The following is a 22,330-nucleotide window of genomic DNA, read 5'->3' as shown; positions in this document are numbered from 1 at the left end:
AGTTAAGTGCCTAAACAACTTGGGTTTAGGCACAGGGTTTCTTCATCTCCAGTTTCTTTTTTAACTTAATTGTACTTTGATTAATTGCATAGCAGCTGTATTAATGTTAACTGAACCAGAAACAATGAAAGGGAAACAGATGTCAAAGGGCTCCTATTAGAAGTCTCAATAGTAACAATAGCCCTTCAGGTTCACAGCTGCTTCCTCACCTCATTTTCAAGGCTTCTAGTAGCAACCTGGAGGCTCTTAACAGAAGCCTTGACAATGAAGGGAGATAGTTTCAGAGCTTCTAACACCAGAGTACTAAAAATGCTGTGCAGGTAAAGAGCATTACTACCAGTCCTATAATCTTAGCAACCATGAAACTCCCCTCCATTTCAACATTTTTAACAGCAGCTCCAATAGCAATTATTAAAAAACTACTGAAATCCTTTCCATGATGTACTTTCCCCAAAAATTCAAAATTTTAAAATTCTAAGGCCTCTGACAGATGTTACACTTAAGACCTGATTATGGTTAATTACATCTTAAGCACTGACCTGGCCACATGTTCAATTAATGGTATGACTGAATGAGAAATAAGCCACAAAGTTATTACACAGAATACATGTAATAACTTTTGGTTCCTATCATGTCTTTGAAAGAACATGTGGCCAATGCCCAGTCTCTAGGGCAGGGGTTGTCAACCAGGAGTAGCGTACCCCCAGAGGTACTTTGAAAGGTCCCAGGGGTACACAGGGGCGGGCAGAGACGGAGAGCTGCCACCTCATGCTGCTGCCTCACAGGAGCAGGGCCGGGGCAAGGTGAGGGCAGCAGCGCCCCTCTGAGGGCCAAACAGGTGCCGGCTGACCAGGCAGACACAGGGAGAGAAGCTTGCAACGTGGCAGCCGCTACCATCCACCACCCCATGCCGCTGCTCCGTGTGGCCACCCCTCACCCCTGCTCTTCAGCTGGCTGCTGCTACCCCCTTCCCCCACTCCTCGACCAGCTGCCAGAAGTACGCTGATCAAAGAAGGTTGAAAACCCCTGCTCTAGAGCACATGGGAGCTTTTCAAGCCTCCTGTGTGCTGCAGAGGCCGGAAGCACATCTCAGTTGATTGGGGTTCCCAGACAGGAGGGCACAGGGAGCCAAGCTTGCTACTTGCTGGTGCAAGGGAGGCCCAGATTGGACTCTCTTGCACCAGTAATATGGTGCAATGTGATATGATGCAGGATGCCACATTTAGGCTTCTTGTCATGCATGTGCGCCATGGCAGGAAGCACAATTGTTGGGATCCTGCAGCAGATCCCACTGCACCTTTCCTTTACATCTGTTGGCGTCCTAAGAACTCGACCGTGATTCCAAAAATTTTGACCAGCTTTAGTTAATCTGCTCTGAGTTTGCAATTATGTGAATTGGTTCAAAACTAGCTTGGTAACCATGTAACTTGATGTAAAACATTTAGAATACCTGAGGTTCCATTAAACACTGGCACTCAGGTGACAGCTCAAAATGGAGACACCCTACTTTAACGTAAAGTGGGCTTTAGACTGATACTTCTCTCTGAAGTGAGCCACAGCAATGGCAATCCCCACTTTACATCAATCCACTGAAGTCTGTAATGATGCAACAACTTCAGTGCAGTTACACTTTTGCAGATTTCCTACAGGCAGATAGGGCCTAAGATTTAATTTTGCAGTGATTCTTATAAAACATGTGACAACAGCTTGGTTTCCTGAGACTGTATCTTCCTTCACCACTTTTTTCTGTTACCTTATTGTCTACATTCCCCAAAGATATTTTTCTTTTCATCCACTGTCTTGTCATATGCAAATCACCTTGAAGGAAGAGCCATCTTTTATTATGCATACATAGGACAAAGGGAGTCCTATAAGATGGTCAAAGTCTTGACAGAACAGCCTCATGTCTTTGTCCAGATCTAACTTTAAGTCTTTTCCTGCACAGATTTGGGCAGGCGCCTGTGGACCTAGCAGAAACAGGAGAAGTAGCACTGACTATTCCCAACAAACACTATGCTCTTCTTTGAATATATTCCCATCCACTGACCAGACTAACTGCAATCAATGGTTATCATCTTCAGTGTCCAATGATCAGTGGTCTCTTCAAGAAATGTTTGTCCTGGTGCTGCAAACCAAAAGCCAGCCTGCATATATATATAGTAGACAGATCTCAACAGTCTCACAATTACCAGCTCTAGCTCAGTATGCAAAAGCCATTATACATCTGTATAAGTTAGGTGGATGGGTCATTATCCCATTTCAACATTTCAAATGCGTATTTGGCAGCCATAGACAGGAACTGCAGAAGTACAGCTGCAATTTCAGAGGCTACCTTTGACAGCCTGGCCTGTACTTTCAGGGCTAAAGAATGTGTGCCTTCACTTAAAAATACTCTAGTAAAGCAACATCTTTTTGATTGGCTTCCCCCGCCCCCATCTCCTCTTAACAAGTATTTAGTCCTAATCAGAAGTACAATGGAATCACACAGAAAACCAAAGTTAAATTTAATTGTTTACAGTTAAGTGGAATGAAATGCATCACTATGTGCAAACTGCAGTCCATGTTACACTGGCACTTAGGTCTAAAATCAACTCCATCTTTAGACACAGTTTTGAAAATGGCACAGATTCGAACATCTGAATTGTTTGAGAAAGTCCTGCCCCTAATTTGAAGGATAGCTGATTGTGCCATTTATTATTTTCTTTTCATGCACTGGTTGGATGGTTTCTTAAAGGTGCACACAGTTTATGCACAGTTTACTTTCCCAGACCAGTTGTCGCTATGTGTTTTAAAACATCTTCTACATCTCTTTCTGTATACTTTTCCCTTTCTTCTTTCATAAAGATGACAATACACTAGGACAAAGAACTAATTATGGTATGGTTGCAGGTGAGACCAGAACAAGCAAAACTTCAGTTAAGAATGAACTAACACATGAAAAACCTCAGCAAAGCCTTGCCCAGTTCATCTGTAGCAGAAATATGCTACCTGTAGCCACAGGGCTGAAGGCAAACACAAGCAGCAAAAACAACCCACACAGGATAATAAAAGAAAGCATGTGCTGTGGTGGATGCTTTGCATGCACATATGACATGAAACATTCTTAGAAGCCACATAGCATCAAGAATGCTGGATGCCCAAAGGAAACAGCAGGCTGTCAAAAGAGAAACAAGAAGAGAGACATAAAGAAGAAGTAAAAGAAGGGAGGTAAAACAAGCCAAGACTGTCATTGAGAAAGTAACCATCCAGGGCTTCCTACCCCCCACAGTGGGTAAGCATTTATTTTAATTGCTGTGACGTAACAGAGCAGCAAACTGCCTGCAATAATATTTCAATTAAAAAAAAGAATCAGAGGAATGCAGAACTTTGGGGAAATAGTTACAAAGAAAGCAATTCACATCTCAGAATACATTGCCAACCCAATCAGGAGGAGCCCTTTCAGTTAGAAAATTTCTCACTTGAAGCCCACACGATTGATGTCACATTACAGTTCTTCACTTGAAATGTCAAGACAGAGAAAAAAGCTGCAGATAAAGTGTTTGAAGAACACTGACTTTAACATCGGCATCAACACTGGAGTTAGCTATGTAGAACTAGCATGCCATTCCCACAACAGTGCTGGCCCCAACACGCCCTTCCCATCACAGTTATGAGTCTGCGGAGAAAGGGGGAGGATTCAGATTGCCAGCCATGTCTAGCCTCTCTCAGAAGCTTATGCGTGAAACAGTTGCATACAAAAGAGACCTGGGAAAAACCTCCCACCAAGCTGCCATACCTGCCTCTGGTTATGAACAATTGTTTTTTTAAAAAAACATTTTCAGGCACGCTGCTTGATTGCCCTCTGGTGGACAAAAATAGAAGACATTCCTAATTGCTAGGTAAACATTTTGGGCATTTATACACGTACCTTTGTCTGCTCTGATGCACCAAAAATCCAGCGCGTCACAGCAGACTCAATTAATCGAGTCCGCAGAGCATGTGAACAGACATGCCTGGCGCTGCATAACATGCATTTGTATAAACGGCAAAATATGCATCAGCAAGCAGAAAATGGCGATGACACGCTTTTGAACTAAAACACCTTTGATGCGTTTTAATTCAAAAGCGTGCCGCCACCATCTTCTCAGCACTGACGCACATTTCGCCATTTATACAAAGCATGCACCAGAGCACATGTATATGTACAAATGCCCTTTGTAACTAGCCCCTTCCCAAATGCATTTGACAAGATAATGAAAAAAAAAGAATCAATAAAAATGTATTAAGAGCAAACAATAACTGGGTAACCACAATCTAACCATGTAGAAAGAGATTCCTAGATGAGGAAAAGCCCTAAACTTAAATCAAAGCTGTGTTACCTCTCAGCTCTGTGCTTCTGGGGAACCCTGGCACAGTACGCAGCCTGTCTGACTCACAAGGGACTCACCCCCTCCCCACCTCTGCCTGAGCAAGAACTGATTAGAGGAAAGACTTACAAAAGACAATGAAGATGCAGTAGGAACACCTGGGAACCTCAACTGGCTCAAGCTTTGCTGAATGGTGAGACCCCAACTCTTTCTCTCTCTCTCTGACTCCAGGAACCTGACATTTGCTTTCTTACACCAGACACGGCTTTCTAAGCCTGACGTTTGTTCTCTTACTCCAGGTACAGCTTTCTAAACCGGACTTTTGCTGATCGAACTTGAGCATAGACTTCCCCAAATACCTAACTGAAACTATGTAATACTGTAACTGTTTTATCTGTCTCTCTTGTATGGCTATTACTATTGGTATCATCATAAGTTTATATACCTGGCAACAAATAAGTTTTATGGTCAAGCTGGTTGCTATACTCTCTCTCTGAACCTCACTTACTCTTCCTTTCCCTTGACCTCCCCATTTGCTCTGCAGCAACGCTTCTTTTACCTAAGCCAAAGATCCCTATAATGCCCAAAACTATGGTGGGGTCTGCTCATCAAGGGAGTTACTACTAGGACCATTGTGACAAGAGACTGGGACATGCTGAGTTTTGAGGCACATGAGGGTATCAGTTGAAAGTGCTGATCGGACCCAGTCTGCTCAGACGTACTCTGTTAGCATGTGAGTGTATGTGTGTCTAACTGCATTTATTATTGTCTTGCTGAAATAAGGGATAAACTGAGTTCAAAGCACATGAGGGTGTCAGCCTGTCAATACTGAATAACCCGGCCTGACTCGGATGCACTCTGTTAACCCGTGTGCTTGTGTCTGACTGCATTTTATTGTTGCCCTGATGAACTGAGTTCAAGGTATGAGGGTGTTAGCCTACCAATGCTGAATAACCCGGGTTGGCTCAGGTATGCCCTGTTAATCTGTGTCTGTATGTCTGCTGACTGATTCAGTGGTTGGAGGAACCCAGCCCCATTGAAACCGAGTCCTGCAAGATAGCTCCGTTGAGGGGGAGGACTTGCAGAAGGGAGAGAGATGCCTCCATATAGAAACACAAGTAACACAAGCAGCACACTGATAGAATTACAGACCCCAGAAATGTACCATAATAAATGAGCACACCCCAAAGTGATGGGCAAATCTGGTAACAGCTGTGCAAGAGGTAAATGATTAGACAAAGCATAGAAAACTGAGACGGGAACATTGAGAGTGAGAGAGCCGGTTAAAAGACTGCATTTCATAAACAGTGCAGCCAGAAGGGACAATTTTGATCATCTCACTGGAGCGCCTGCATGATGTAGATGGATGGTGCTCAACCTTTTGGCCCCATGAACTAGATGAGTGATATGGGGTTGGGTCCATGGGCTGAATCAAACCCCACATGTCAGTATCCCGCCCTGTGCAGCCTTGGCTGGCCCCCTCATATTGCTTCGTACCACTTCCATCTGGAGAACGGGGTGGGGAGAAACAGCAGCAGCAGGGATGTGGTTTCCAGCTGCCTGGCTCCAATATCAGGCCATGGCCTGGAACCTGGGACCTCGGCCTGCCTGGTGCAGCTGCTCATCCCAGTCTGCTCCTCCTCAGCACCTCTCAGGTGGCAGAATCCTCCAGCTGGGCTTAGTCCCACACCCACTCCCTGCCACCAGCATGGCCAGCCAGGGTCAGCTGACCCTTCATCCCTTCCAATATAAACCCCTGGCCCAGAAGAGGAAGCATCTGGGCAACAAGGCTCAACCTTGTACCTAGGTTGCTACACTCTTGGTTTGTCTCTCTCCTGACTGATGGATTCTCTGGATACCTAACCCAGTTTGGCCACGGACCCCAAGTCTGGCCTGACCCTTTGGCTCCCTGACCCAACTCTGGTTTGATTTCCTGGATACCTGACCTGGCCAGCTTCCTGATCTCATGCTCTACCCAACCCTCTGGATCTCTGACTCGATTTCCCAGACTGATCTTTGGCTACTGGCTTCTCCACACACAGACTCTGCACACTCCCCTCGGATCTTGGCTGCTTCTCCTGCCACTGGGTGACCCCAGACCTTGCCACACATCCTCTGGCATGATGCCTGGCACAGCTCCTCACTGGCTGAAAGCTGCATCTGCACTATAGTCAGGAAGTTGCTGTGGCAAGAATGCAGCTCTCAATTGCTTGGTCCCAGTATGGACACAGGCAAGTTCTCCACTGCTGACATGAGCTGAACCAGAGACAGACTGTACCAATCTGTGGCTTGTTAAAGGTTGCTGGCTGCCTATGTGAACTGTACAGCCTCCCTGAATTAGTTCCTACTTCAAGTCCAATAACTGTATTTGAAAAAGAGTACATGCTGTATTTTCTCACATATAACACACCCCAGGATATAATACACGCCATGTTTTCAAATGGCAAAACAAAGGAAAAACAATCCTTCCTTGTATTAAATAACTGAGTAGCAGCAGCCAGGGAGCCAAACCTGCTGTGTTCTGCTCTCTGGAGGGCTGGAGATTTTACTTCCAGTTTCACCTGCGAGTGGTAGAACTTACTTTAACTGTATTTCTTGCATGAAATGTACATAAAATGTGCACCCCAATTTCCAGCAGGTGGTTTTGGGAAGAGGTTATGTGTTGCATACAACAAAATATGGTATTTAAAAATGCCCTCATGAGGAAGTATCCTCCACAAACCTAGGTAAGTTGCTTTATTATCTTTATAATTAAAAAATGCCTTTTTCTAGTCTGAATATGGGTGAACACAGAATACAAAAAATAACCCTGTATGCTTGAGCTTCTTGGCTACAGCAGACAAAGACAACCTAGAATCTCTTGCATGGGTGAGAAGATCAAGCTCTTTCTGAAGACTAGAGAGACAGTTAGCTATGTTAGTCTGAAGTCCGGCATAAAGCAGGGCAGGGTGACACCTTAAAGGCTAAAGGTGTCCCTTCTGAATATTTTTTCTTTCATTTAAAAAAAAAACCTCACAGACATTTAAAAATACTTCATAACACACATTAAACAAAAAATCCACTTTCAGGCTTAAAATAAATATTCATTTTGAAATTTAAGCTAATTAGACCCCAGTCCGCTGTGCATTTAGGACAAGTGGATGGTCACAGGACAACAGCAAGTGAAAAAATGACCCTGAACTCACGCATTGTTTATTTCACATTATGGTAGTAGCTGGAGTTTGACAACCCTCCTCCTCCTCCTCGGATGGCATGAACAGCTGTCGGAGAAGACGCTGGGTAATGGCCAGGGCGGATAGGTTTGGCTGAAAGGTGAAAATTAAATCAAACAAAGTTCAATGTTCAACCAGAAATTCAATCGTATAATTACATTCTTTTAAAAAAAGGAATTGTTAGGGTATTTCTCGGGGATGTATTTGGTAGCTGCGTCGGTCTGAGACCAAAAGAAATGCAAAAATCTAGAATTCTTGGTTCAGAGATGATACCTTTTATTAGAGCAACTGAGAAACTTTTCAGTTGGTCTAATAAAAGGTATCATCTCTGAACCAAGCATTCTAGATTTTTGCATTTCTAAGGTATTTCTCAAAATCTATCCAACAGTTCAGTCCAAATTCTGGCTGTGAGTATAACATCCTCATCCTGCCAACTGTTCCATATGGCTCAGGTGACCACTAGCACCTGTTTCTGTGAACATCCTTATGTGGAACCATCTCAGACATTTTACTTCTCCAAAGGGGGGAGTTTCTCTTCACAGCAGAGGTGAGTAGGACTATATGGTAAACACTTCCCAGTTTAGCCAGCTATATATTTACTTACATATGTGGGCTATGTCCAGTTTCCTCAAATGACTATACTCCTTATATCAGTCCAGAGTTAAATGAGAAGCAACTGGTAGTGACTTTCAAGAAGAGGCAATATGAGGCGAGTAACTGTATGTATTGCCTGATGCCCACATCCTAAGTTTTCAAAAGTGAGTATTTAACTTATACTATCCAAAAATATGACCCTTCCACCAGCATTGCTCCACCAGGTCAGCTACACAATACACTTTAGACACTTCATGTCTGCATGCACAGCCTTTTTACAATTAAAAATTGTGCCACATGAACAGGATGCACCAGCTCCATGTGAAGTATACAGCAACATTTGATTTTGTAGCTTAAACTAAAGCATACAATGAAATGACGAGAAAGGGAAGAATGAGTCCAAGGTCAGAAGGACCAAAGCGGGACAGAAAAAGAAAGGGTAGCTTAAGGTTGGTCATTAGAGCACATGAGATGTATTGGGCTTCCTATTAACAACAGAGGAGCTTTATCTTTCAGAGACAATATCATGGTTCCATAAAAGACTGCTTGTAAAACAGACAGTCAATAGTTTTCCATACTGTCTGCTATCACAGACCTTTGTGTGAGAAGAAGAAAAATTCATTAAGTTAGCAACACAAGCACCCTTCTGCTCCCTGTCCTTACCAATTTGAGCAGTGTGCGCTCTTCTTGCCATGTTTTTGGCTCTTACAGCCTCCTTTATACGATCTACTTCCTGCTGGTATCGTTTGCGGTCTCGCATGGCGTTCTCCTTGGCTTCCTTCAGTGCACCCTCCAAGGCCTTAACTCTTTCTGCCGTAGCTCGAAGTCGTTTTTCCAGCTTAGGAAGCTCACAACGAAGATCTGCATTATCACGTACCAGCTATAGGTACGAATAAAGAAAAAATAATATTAACTCCAAGGAATCCCTCTGCACAAAACACATGGTCTATTAGAGAAGCCTGCTTATGGAAAGTCCTAAATCCATAGGTTTCTATAGAAATCATTCTAAACATATATAGGAGATCTCTTTTTAACTACCCTAGGCATTTTTGTAATAGAGATAATTTTCAGTGAGGATTATAGGATCATTGGAAAATATGGTTAGAAGGGACCTCACAAGGTCATCTAGTCCAACCCCCTGCTCAAGGCAGGATCATCCAAAACTAACTCATCCCAGCCAAGTGTCTATCCAACGTGCTCTTGAAAATTTCCAGAGACAGAGTCCATAGCTACCACTACCTCTAGGTAGCCTATTCCTATGCTTGATCACCCTCACAGTCAGAAAGTTTCTCTTAATCTCCAACTAAAATTTCCTCTGCTGCTCCTAGTCCTGTCCCCTACAGTGACAGAGAAAAGCTTATCTCTATCTTTCTTTAATTGCTCTTCAGGTATTTGAAGACTGTTACCAAATACCACCCCCACCCCCAGTCTGCTCTTCTCCAAGCTAAATAACCTTAGCTCTTTCCACCTTTCCTCATACATCTTACTTCCCAGGCCTCTAATTTTTTTTGTTGCTCTGCTGGGCTCCTTCCTAACTGTCCACATCTTTCTTGAAGTATGGGGCCCAAAACTGGACACAGCACTTTAAGTAATACCTCACAACTGCTGAATAGAGCAGAAAAATCACTACTTTTCATTTGCAAATTAATTTACTAGGATGGTTTAGGTGCTCTGAAGAGAGAACTACCTATTCCATCATATTAAATTACATAAGACTCATCCAAAAACAGCAAGGTCTTCAGTACAAATACTGAAGCTAAAAAATATTCTGTTGAGATGACCACTCTCACAGATCTAATTGGAACTACACCAGAAGCTTAAGCTCAGGGACCTCCAAATATCTGAGCAATTCATTACTTAGAAACACACACAAACAGCAAGGGTATAAAAAGATGTTGTCTTTGTGGTGGGATCAGTGGTGTCAGGACACATCCCAGCATGGCAGGTCTGACAGATGGGCAGAGATGCACATCACCCAGGGCTGCTGTCCTGCAGGATCAGGCCTTTGCTACTCCCACGTGGGGAGTGAGGAAGCCCATGAGCCTGGCAAGGGGCCTGTTGTTGCACAAGATCCAGCCTCTGAAGTCTTGAGAGCACCTGCCCAAGGTGGCTGGAGAGCATGGGCAGCCCAGAGCTGCCCAGTCTCACACCATAAGTAAGCAGGCATCCACCATAAAAAGGCAGCGCAAAACTTGAACCTGAAGAAAATAGTGTGATTTCTACCTCAAGTAGCAGCGAGTTTTCCAGGGTTTCTTTCCTTATTAATTTACTGATAATTCAATAAGAAAAACAAATTAATCATGTAATCATCATCTAGGGATCAAAATGGTTTATTTCAGTTTATCAGTCTATGCTAAGTGCCTAGAAAAATGTGCTGGTTCTGAAAGTACTGGGCAATTGGTCTATCAAGTATTTCTAAATGTGTTAGGACTCAAACTATTAGTAAGTTAATCACATTATTCTGGTTGACACCTTCCATCTCGATGCTATTTTTGCCCAGGTTTCTAAAGCAGCACTGGTTCCTAGTAACTGCATAATGATAAAGGTCATCTAAGTACCTGGATGAGAAACAGCAGCTAAAACATCTGAACTGAAGAGCAAAAGAAGCAAAATGTAAGTGGGATATGTTAAGGTTTAATAGTTCATGATATTTCAGTTAGAAATGAGCGCATTATACCATTGGCAAACTGAGAATGTTGCATATTGGACCTTAACTATTTTTATCATTCAGTCTATTTATGCTTATTTTTTGATAATATTCCACGAATGAAAATAGCAAGCCTCAGAAACAACTGTTTTTTCAAGCCCTAAAATGCACAGCAAGGCTGAGAGATACAAATTTGAGAAAACTATGTGGATAATGTTACAGCAACTGGCACAAATCAAATTAGAAGCACCATTTTCCATTCTGCAAACCGAATGCAAGAGCCTGGAACATATAATCACAAAGTGCTAAATATGAGAACCAGAAAGAATGAGTTTTTCAAAGCACAGCCTTCACAGAGAAAGGCAGGATTTAAAGTGCTTTATCCTCTTGTTCTCTCATTGTTTTTACCCAAACAAAAACCTCATCAAAGATAATGGCTATAAAGCCTGGTATTCCTTTGTTAACCCTCTGAAAACCATGGACATTTCAGGTATACAAGGAAAGCAAAAGTCAGCCCCCCTTAATTTCAATGAGAGTTGTCTATAGAATCCACCTGCAATATTATCTTTAGGAAACAAATCTGCCAAAAATTAACTTCAAAGTTTTAACAAAATCCACAACAGCTTGTCCAGATTCTTACAAGAAACAACAGGAAGGAAATGTGCTACTTTTGTCTCATACGCTTCATCTTCATGCTGTTTTACTTATTAACCTGCCTTCAGCAATAACCTCTTGAACTCTGCCAGCATTATTAGTTGAAAACATGTCAAACAGAGCTTCACTTCCAATTTCCTGTTATCTGTTTCTTTCAGAATTCAGTAAAGATTTATTTATATGTTTGTAATTCATTGGTTTGTAGCTGCTGCTGAAAACTCCCAGCGAAAAAAATTAAACAATCAAGCAGTAATTATTTATATTGTTAGCCCTTGTAACACTGACAATCCAAAGGTATTTAACACCCTAGGAATCAACCAGCTTTGCGTGGTCCAATCACGCTGCTTAGAGCAAGTTACATCAACAAGGAGGGATAGATTTATAGCAAGGGACAGGGTCAATGTCAAGACTCTTTGGAAGAACAAGTCCTTATGTACACTGAAAACTTTACCTCTTCTCCTTCCTAACCCCCTAATGTTAGCTCCTGGCTTTCTTTCAAGGCTGCCAGAGGTCAAGAATCAATTTTGGGAAGGTAGGCCATATTTGGAAACCAGTGAAGAGCCAAAAAGAATAGACACAAAATCAGCCACAAAGAAGAGCAGGAAGGAAACTGATGGGTATGTGCACTGAAGGGTAAGTGTATGCACACATAAAAGGTAGAAGTACACCAATACATCGGTCCATATCATATCGGCACTGATAAAAGGAAAATTGATATCATCAGCAACTGGCTTTTTTTGGCTGATGTGGCCAATAACGTCACTGATAATGCTGCAGGCATGCACACAACTACAACATCCACACAGCTAAGAGTGCAGCCCAGCCCAGCCCAGAGCAGCATCTGGCTAGTAATTCTGTTGAGGGGAAGGGGCAGAGGGAAGAAAGGAGTGTTGTGGGGGGGCAGATCAAGCCCCATGGTGAGGGAAGGAGTGGGGCTGGGGCAGGGGCATGCACTGCCCAGGCAGGGTGGGGAGGAGCATGGGATGGAGCCATGAGCAGTTCATCCAGGGGCCACAGGGAGTGGGGGATGGCTCCTGCCGCTGCGCACACCCCCAGAGGAGGCATGGGCTCCCCGGAACTGTGCATGGGGCAAGGGCAGGCTGCCGCTGTGGGCTAGGGCTGAGGGTGGTGCCAGGCTCTTCCTGGTAGGGGGCTTGGGTCAGGGCTGCATCCAGGGAGGGCAGCGGCAGTGCTGGGGTGGGTGGGGCTACAGTGATTTCCATGCCAGAAAGAGCCCAGTGCCATCCCTGGCCCCAGCCTGCAGTGGCAGCCTGCCCTCACCCCACACAGATCCCCATGCATCCCCTGAGGGTGCACACAGTGGTAGGAGCCACCCCCTCCCCAAAGCCCCTAGACAAACTGCTTGTGGCTCCGTCCCGTGCCCTTGCCTTATCCCCACTCCCTCCCTCACCGTCGGGGAGGGGCCTCAATCTGCCCCCCCCCACACTCCTTCCCTCCTCCTGCCCCTTCCCCCCAACCGACATACCAGCTGGACGTTGCTCTCCAAGCTGCCAGGTTTGCACATTGGCAATTGGACCAGTATTAGCTGATATGGCTTGTTAATAAATCGGCCATCAGTATCAGCCAAAAAAATCTTAATTATGTGCACCCCTAATAAAAGGGGCTGAAGAAGTGGTTTTTACTAAACTCCCATAAAGATCAATGATGCTTTTCCTTAAAATATATTGAGAGTCTCGTCCAAAAAGCTACTGTAGTGTATCTGCCCAGGAAAAAGATACATTTTGTCTAGCATCATGTATACAGGGACAAGCATAAATAGGAGACCAAATAAGCAATTTAAATGAGACCTAAATGTAATATCTGGAAAGCTTGCCTTCAAAAATGTGCCTGGGTAAATATAACTACCATTATGCTCCCTGATTTACACAAATACACAGCAATAGAGAGTTCATTTGCAGTAGTATAAAATAGTAGGAGATTAAAAGGAGTTGCCCACAGCTAGACTCCCAGGGATGGTCAGCATTCATTAATGGAAGAACTAATGGAAGAAACAAAGAATTCTGTATTTAAGGGGAGGCTGCTCAAAGAGATTTTCCTGGTGGCATTAGTCTCACCTGTTTGTGAACCTTTGTAAGCTGCTCCAGGTTGTTCTCAAGAAAGGAAATTTTCTGTTTCTGAGCAGCACTTCCCCCTCCATCATCGCTGTCCAATTCAACACTCTGCACAGGAGCAAATTAAGGAATCAGAGACAAATGCTTAATCCCCGGGAGGAAATATGCATTTTGCTGGAGTCTTTTACACAGCTCAAAGGGTAAAAACTTCTCAACAAGCTTAGGTCAAAAAGAAACTTATTTTCCTGTTCACTGAATGTTTGAGAGCTATGTTCTTCAAAAAGAATCCACACTGGAATGGTTTAGATCAGCACAAGTGTTCAGTGTGTGTTTGAGTCAGTTCTGGTTCATCAGACCTAAGACAAACTCTCTCAATTCAGTAACTGATCTGATAAAACATATCAGTCCATTTCACTTCATGAGGTAAAGAAACAGAAGAACAAGTAACAGGAGCTGAAACAGAAACAGACTACCCCAGGGAAAGAACAGAACTGAGAGCACTTCAGATCTTACTGCCCACTTGCACAAACTAGCATGGGAGCAGCATGGGCTCTTAGGGCATGGACAAAGATACAACTGTAGCAGCTCAGGGCCACACAGCAGTGGTAGCAATACAGCACCTGTTACCGCTGATCCTGTAAAAATACAAATGAGCTAAATCACCCTATGTTTGACTTGGGATCAAACTGGGTAAAACATGAAGCAGTTTTACTATACTAGTATTGCTACAAACTCGTGCACAGGTAAGTTACAGTTCAACCACTGCTCTGCAGTCCTCAGGTGCTGTTCCCTTTCCCCTTTAGAAGCTGCTACAATTTTACATCGGTCCATAACTTTAGAACACTGATTTAAGAACTCAGATAAGAAAGCTGCTTCCAGATGTAAAAAACACAAAAAACAAAAAAACCCCAGCACTTTACTTTAAACTTGGTGCACCTCCATTCTGAGGCCAGCACATGCCCAAAAGAGGCATCGCTTGGACCCAGCTCGACCAACATCTGTTTCGATTGGGTGCTTGAGCAGGGCTTTTTGGTGCTTTTATCTAATAGCTGATTTAATTAGTTATTAGATAAAATATGCAAAAAGCCCTGCTCAAGCACACTATCTAAACAAACGCTGGGGAGCTGGGTTGAACTAACATGCTGCTTCTTACGGTAAAACAAAGTGGGTTCCCCCTCCCCACATCTGTCAGCAGCCTTAGTTAACAGTTTGTTGAGTTTTTTAAGGAATTATGCACTCTGAATACTATTGCTTGGTGAGATTTTTACTTGCCCAGTGACATTTTCAGTGGTGGGAAAAGGACAAACTATTTGATCAAAGAAAGCACTTTGTTTTGAAACCAAGTAAGATTTGAACTTACTTTTTTGACCCGAGTGGTAAGGTCTTGAACAAAGAGTTTGCGCAGGTTGTGCAGGGTCTGGAGTTCTCTTGCCTAGAAATTGAATTTAAAATGCACAGTAAAAATATGACAAACTCTGTACTGCTCAGTGTCTCTTCACATGTAGGGTGTATTCCAAGGTCTATATACAGAGGTGCCTAAACGCACACAAATGTCACCTAATGCTTAAAAAACCTGAAAATAAATTAATTGTATCAGTTTATAGAAGAGCTGACCAAAGCTGAACTCCTGACCAGGTTTATATACCAGGACATAACTGGCATGTTGGTCTCCGGTGGCTTCGAGAAAATTATGCAAAGTAGAATGGTACCCACCAACCATTATTGTCCATAATTATTCACATCATCAGAGATTAACCTGACTGTAAAAGACAAAAAATAAAGCCACCACAGTATATTAAGATCTCCTTTATCCAACTATAAGTATGACAGCATCCTTCAGCAAAAAACTCAAAACCTTATTTTTATACACACTTTCTTTTTCTCCCCCTCAGTCTCATGCCCTCATTAGTTCATTACCGTGGCTATTGGTCAGTAAAAAAAGCTGCGTCTGAAACCATATCAAACCTGTAGGGGGAGGGGGAGGAAACAACAGGTAGAAAGATAAAGCCTTGAACACTGGGTGGGGTTTATGTACCCAACTGTTAAATAAGCACCCAAATAACTGAGCTTCATTTTACTGGGTGCATCTACATGTGCCACTAAGACAACATGATAAACTCCAGCACAGTTTGAACTGGAGTTTATTACAGCACCTTAATGGTATGTGTAGATGCTCAGACAGCTGCAGTCCAGGGCGCGCCTGCAGATGCTGCGCCCAGGACCATCGCAGCTTGAGCTACAGCAGAGCATCCCTGGGCTGGCAGGAGGCTCAGGAGGTCAACCCTGGGCTCCAGGGGCCAGGGCTCCAGGGGCCTGCACTGGATGGTGGAGGGGCTGCCAGCCCCTCCACCAACAGTGTACTGTCCCTAACAATGCTAATCTTAGGGCTCAGTTAGTTAATCTGCTGAGCCCTAATACCAGCATACATGTAGATGATGATACTTTACTGACTCCACAGTAAAGCACAGGTGTAGACACACCCACTATACACAAATTTTGCTGGACAAACCTATGTACTGAAAAATTTCTTGCACACCCCTGCCCAGGGGGGACCACTGGGCCCAAACCCAGGCTTGAGTTTACAGCCTTCAGGCTCAAGGACCCAGCACACAACCCCCGAAGCGAAAGCTGGTGACATCATATATAATTATTTAAATATCAAGGTGATAGGTGACTTATAAATTGCTCAATTTAGACAAATTTCCAAGATTTCAACACAGCTTCATTTTGCCTATCATCAAAAAAAGCTACTTCATATGAAGTGAGGCATGGCACAGAAAATCTCAATCCTTTGCCCATTTTGGTTGGGGCGGGGTGAGGGGGGAAGAAAGCCAGCTGCAGGAAGGAAAGGTATTTGGCTAAATAGTGTATTCTGTCCTATACTCTAGTTTGTACAGGCTGAATTAGTAAGAAAAACATGTCCCAAAGGAATAATAAAGGAAACTTTTGCCCTTCCACGTTATCACCTCATACACTGGAATTTAAATTGACCACTTAGTAAATCCATGGTGATAACACTATAACCTTTTCGATCTGCCACTTCCTAACTTTACTTTTCACTGGGGAACAGTATAAAACGATTAAGAGCAAAAGAGATGCTACTGCAACAGGGCTGCTAGAACTGCTCACTGCAGATTATCCACAGAGGCCAAAATTATTTGAAATTGTACATTATACATGTATCCCAGTATATGTTTGTACTCGCATCCCATAGAGTGATTCAAAACAAAAGCACAGATGGACCACACTATTCCCAGAAGGAGGAACTTAATTTGCTGCTAGATTGAGAATTGACTCTTTCCTGACAGCAAGGCAGCATGTAGCTAAACTACCACAGTAGGAGTCAGAGTTACAATTCCCATCCCCTGCTTGGCTTAGGGACAAAAGCAATCTACTATTGATTCCCTCTCACAGCTGTGCTAATTGACACACACTTGTGGGTGAGGGAGAGAAGAACAAGTCAGGACTACAACCAGTGCTCAGTCCTGCTTGTCTTCCTGTGCAAGACAGGCAGATGGAAGCCCACAGATCTGATCTTCTGCTCACCTGACACACTAACCCTGATGGCACATGATCTTTGCTGGGATTTACACCTCTTTATTCAGTTTGATGGGGTAAGTCATGGTCATTACGTGTTGCATGTAAACTGCTTTACAAGATGCTGCTTCTTGAGTCAATAATTATTACCAACTGAAATCTTGCTCATGACTGACATTTCAAAGTAAGATAATTGTTGTACTAAGCTCAGAGTTGCAAGGGTGAAAATAAGCATATAAACACACAGACCATTCTCTGCAATCAAACAAATATATCATCAAATATGTATTTGAAAAATAGTCATGTCCTAATACTAAATACTGCCCTTCAACTGTACCACCACTCTGATAAGTACATAACAGTGTGTTGGTTTGGACCCTACTGGCACCTGAATTGAAGGTCAAAATAGTTTTGAGATACTACTTTATCCTACTTAATTTAAATTTTGGGGAAAACGTAGACACACACACACACACACAGTTTCTAGCAATGCATCATTGCCCAAGCCCCTGCAAAAAAGAAAAACCTGAAGATATTTAATTAAAACATACCACAGTTTCCTCCAGCCCTTTAAGATCTTCTCTCGCTTGCTCCCTTTTATCATTGAGCATTCTAGAAAGATAGATCATTATATAAGCCAAACAGGACACACAAATAATAAAAATAAAAGAATCATATGAAACAAAACAGCACCAAGCAATGCTTTCCAAACTGAGTGGAACATCTGTTTGCATACTAAAAAATCCTTTGACTGCTTCATCTGTAGCTTTTTTCAGCAGTAATGTCTTGGCCATATTTGCAGACATTTCTTGTACCTGTCATTGAAAATTTGTTCTTCCATGATTTCAGGAAAGCAAGAAAAGCCCAAATAAGCAAGTAAGCATTTTTGTTTGTGGTAGATGGTTTGATTTTACAGTGCAATAAGTAAATGTGAAAAAGATGTCTTACCAGATTTATCACCTGCCATAAGGTGTCATAAAACTGGAGCTATAAAAATCTTTTATGCAACTTCTAAAACAGCCATTAAAAACACAGGATATAACTATATGAAGTATTGTGCAAGGATTTGCTAATACTGTTAGTTGATACAGTTATTGGGATGATGTTTTCTGTCTGAATATTTTGGTAGGTGTGCTGCTTCTTACCAGTAACATAGAGGCATGAGGCATGGATGCTGACTAAGGAGAAGTGGGGATGGGATGCAAGAATGGAGTAAGGGGTACCTTAGCCACCCACCACATGCTGCCCCTCCTCCTGCACTTTCCAACTCCAGCCCCAGCAGCAAGCAGCCGTGGTGCAGAGGAGTGTGTCAGCCAGCAAAGGGCATTCTGAGAAACATCATTCTGTTGAGCAGCAACAACTGGAGTTCACTGCTCCTCTGGGGAGATCTCACTCCATTTTTTGCCATCAAAAACAAGTTTTATTGCCTGCTCGACATGAATGTCTGCAGCAAAATAATGAGATGACATCTTCCCTCAACAGTAACAAACTTCAGCTGCTGTTCCTGTGTGCTGCCTGCTGCCAAAGCCTTTTGAACCAGAACCCAGCAAAGAAGGTATAAAGTAGGGGTGGGCAAAGTATGGCCTGCAGGCCACATTTAGCCCACCAGGCCATTCTATCCGGCCCACAGGGCCCCTAAAAAAATTAGAAAATTAATATTTATCTGTCCCTGGCTGCCTGTCAAAGATGACAGGAGACAGGGGCAGTAGGACCCAGGGGAAGCCACAGCAGGACCCTGCAGCAATAAGGCCCACCTGGTCCCACCCCCTCCCCCCTGCAACCAGAAGCCCCTGCCTAGCAGAGGCATCTGGCCTGGGACCATGGGGCTGTTCATGCCTGCCTGTACCAGAGCAGGGAATTGAGATAAGAACAGGGGGAGGCAGGGGAGGACTGCAGGCAATCACTCCAGTCCTTGGGGCCAGGCTGGCTCGGCTCCTGTTGAGTCCTGCCATCGTGGCTTTGCAGCTGGGAGCCATGTCTTGCAGGAGTGGCCGGTCAGCAGGCAGGAAACTGAGGAAAGTTGCAGCAAGGGAGTGGAAGCGAGTGGGCATGCGGGAGTGCGGGGCCTGCGCCAGTGTCCCGGGGCCAGCACAAGATGGCTGGAGCACAGGGAAGAGGCAAGGAGAGAGGGAAGCTGGCCTGGCTCCATAGAGCCCCTGCCAGCCACGATCCCTCGCTCCTGATGACACTGGTGTGGGCCCTGTGCTCGCACCCAGCTTTCTATGCACTCCCACATACCTGCTCACTCCCACTCCCCCCAGCCCAGCCCCGCAGTACAGGTAGGGATGAGCACATGCAGCCCCAACCCCATGCGCCCCATGCTCGCCCATCTGGGCTGAGCAGCAGCAGCACAGGACAAGCTGCTGCTCAGTGTGGCGGGAAGTGGCCCCTCCCCTCCCAGTGCTTCTTGCCACAGCTGCCCAGAGTCCATGTGAGGCTGCCCTGCATCTCCACCACGTCACCGCCACCTCTGAGTTGCTTCACAGGGCAGTCCCACACGGGCTCTGAACAGCTGTACCAGGAAGCACCGGCAGTGGGAGGGGCCACTATCCCCCCCACACTAAGCAGCAGTTTCTCTCCCATACTACCACTGCCGAGCCTGAGTCCCAAGGCCAGCTCCAGGCTTGGCAATCCAGGCTGAGCAGCAGCAGCAGCAGAAGTGGCTGGGCAGAAACTGCTGCTTGGTATGGAGGAAAGTGGCCCTTCAACCTCGCCACCGACGGGCAGTATTTGGTGAGGATACCCAGAGCCTGCACCGTGCTGAGCTGCCCTCCAGCTCCGTTACTGCTGCCTCTGGGCTGCCCAGCATGGCAGCAGTCACAGTGTGGAGCAGCTACAGGGCAGCTCATGGGTGGCGGTGATGGAGCTGCAAGCAGGCTCCGGGCAGCCACACCAAAAACTGCCCAGCGAGGGGATGCTTTTCCCCATGCCGAGCAGCAGTTTCTGACCAGCTGCTGCTGCCACTGCTGAGTCTGAATGGCCAAAGCCAGAGCCGGTGCAGAGCACACAGGGTCACAACTATGTGCGCTTGTGCCTGCTGCAACTGCTGCATGCTCAGGAGCAGCAGGAGACACCACAGCTGGGTGGTGCAGAGCGGACACGGGCACACTGGGGCTGTGTGCTGTTGGTGGTAGCGGGAAAGTGTGCCACAGGGCACTCTGGCTCCAGGCTGTTGTGGGGCAGGGGTGGGTACTGACCAGCTCAGGGGGCTCCCATGCACACCCCACACACCCTCAAACTCTTCCCTCAAACCCCACAGCCACAGCCTCCTCCACATACAATCACCCCCCCAACACCATACCCACATACACAGACATCCACACATCCCCACAAACCCTGCATATGCACCTACCCACAGCTCCCCACAAACCCTACACCCAGCCACCCATACCCCCCCTTTGCTCATCCCACATACTATACAAGAGTAAGACTGCATTTTTAAGCTATTATGCAATCACTTCCACATATATAACACAAACATGCACAAATCAGGACAAAAATATTTTTTAAATTAAATTAAAATATATTATTATGGGTGTTTGATTTTTAGTATATATGTTGGGGGGGTTTCCCATTCTAAGATAGCAAACCCTCTTCCCCCCAAGAAGTACTTCCAGGGGCAAGGGGAGGGACTTCTGGTGGCAAAGGTTAGGGGTGGGACTCCCAGTCCCAAGATGGTGACCAGGGGGTGGGGCACCTGTCAAGGGGTGGGGCTACCCATGCAGCCCTCAACAGCTTGCCAAAACTTGGTAAGTGGCCCTCCACCCAAAATAATTGCCCGCCCTTGATATAAAGGGAGAGGGAGAGGGAACGGGAGGCTGCCCTGGGCACAGTCCCTGCCAGTTATGCCTCTGCCTCTTGCTAAAAGCACTGCCTGGGATAAGTAAGGTAGAAACCTGGTCATCTCTCAGTTTACTTTTAAGAGCTGTTAAAGGACAACACCAGAACCACCAGCTTTGATGATGTTTACTTGGTCCTGGACAACCTATAGAACCGATTCAATCAAGGTGCATCAAAGCCTGCCAAGACTTGAAGAAGCTTCCTGGGAAAACAGGTTTTAAAAGTACTATTTCTTGAGAGTATAAAGGAAAAATTAAGCAAGACAGTCAGACTAGAACTCACAGTGAAAAAACTAAACCTAAACCTGCCTAAGAACCAGCTGTGGGTTGATAAATACTGAAGTAAGACTGACAGGTCTAGAGATTACTTATATAGCACTGGGCTCCCAAAGCTACATATAAACACTCTCAAAGTGGCTGTTGGTCACTCTATCAATAGTCACAGATTCCTGAATGGTTTTGAGAACCTGTATCTCTTCCCATTCAGACCTGCAGGGAAATTATCCAACCTAAGTTCTTTTTTGAAACCCTCCCCTTTCCTATAGAAACTAACTTCTTTGCAGTCTTTAATTTATTTATCCTTGCAACCTCCTGCATAAGATAAAAAATTGCTATTATCCCCATGGTACAAATAGACAAATGAAGTACAGTATAAAGATGCTACAGGCCAGATCGTAACAGTATTGAGGCACCCAATTCCCACTGGTTTCAAATACCTTGTAAATACCTTTGAGAATCTGGGCCCAAGTGACTTGACCAAAGTCACAGAGAAAACGTGTGGCTAGGGATTTGAACACTTGTCTCCACAATTGTAAGACAAGAAGATCATTCTTTCCCCCTTGGCAGTTGGTACACACAGCATACCAGTCTCTGAGTGGAGAAACTACGTGGTTCCACACTGACAAGGGTAAGGGCAATAAGTCTGTCTCTACTAGAAAAGGAAAAAGAGCTTTGTACCTGCAGCATCATGTAAAGGGACTAAGCTAAGAGGGAGGTGAAATGAGGAGACTACAAACTTACATGAGCTTTTCCAGCTTCATTTCTCTTTCCTGATCCTCAATTTTTAATTTATCATAATCTGCACTCAGTTTCTCTTGTTCCAGTTGCAGCTTCTGATTCATACTAAAATGAGAAGGAGAAAAATCCAGTCAACTTGGTACTGACCATTTTAGGGCAAATAAATAACAAAACTTTGATAACTAAAGCAGAGTTCACCACAGACAATGATGCTGTGATTCCCTCTTATCCAGGTTTAAAGCTGGAGCAGGTTTGCTGCATTTGAATCTTTCAGCTCTTTCACAAATAACAATATGAATGTGCCAGTTGCTGCCCTTCTGAACCATTCCCCTTTTGAAAGGACTCCAAGCATGTGTGTATTCACACCCAAATACAGTTTGAGGGATTCCATTAACCAAGATGAAATGAAAAT

General features: G+C 44.5%; 1 protein-coding gene across 6 annotated transcripts in view; it reads right to left on the bottom strand.

Moving 5' to 3' along the window:
• Window positions 1–22,330, bottom strand: part of KIF5C (kinesin family member 5C) — a 138,089-nt gene that overhangs the window by 9,205 nt on the left and 106,554 nt on the right. For 5 of the 6 annotated variants that reach the window (XM_025215982.1, XM_025215979.1, XM_025215978.1 and 2 more), the window contains 6 exons: window positions 21,922–22,023; window positions 17,614–17,674; window positions 14,886–14,957; window positions 13,529–13,633; window positions 8,816–9,032; window positions 7,532–7,651 (listed from right to left, as the gene is read on the bottom strand). In XM_025215982.1, coding sequence (XP_025071767.1) covers window positions 7,539–7,651; window positions 8,816–9,032; window positions 13,529–13,633; window positions 14,886–14,957; window positions 17,614–17,674; window positions 21,922–22,023 — 670 coding nt within the window. In that variant the 3' untranslated portion in view covers window positions 7,532–7,538. Of the gene's footprint in view, window positions 1–7,531; window positions 7,652–8,815; window positions 9,033–13,528; window positions 13,634–14,885; window positions 14,958–17,613; window positions 17,675–21,921; window positions 22,024–22,330 lie in introns of those variants that run through there. The other variant, XR_003096326.1, reaches the window with a different exon arrangement.

Source organism: Alligator sinensis, unplaced genomic scaffold (assembly GCF_000455745.1).
Source record: "Alligator sinensis unplaced genomic scaffold, ASM45574v1 scaffold810_1, whole genome shotgun sequence".
Classification (NCBI taxonomy): Eukaryota; Metazoa; Chordata; order Crocodylia; family Alligatoridae; genus Alligator; species Alligator sinensis.
The sequence above is the reverse complement of the archived record's forward strand: the minus strand, read 5'-3'. Positions and strand labels throughout refer to the sequence as shown.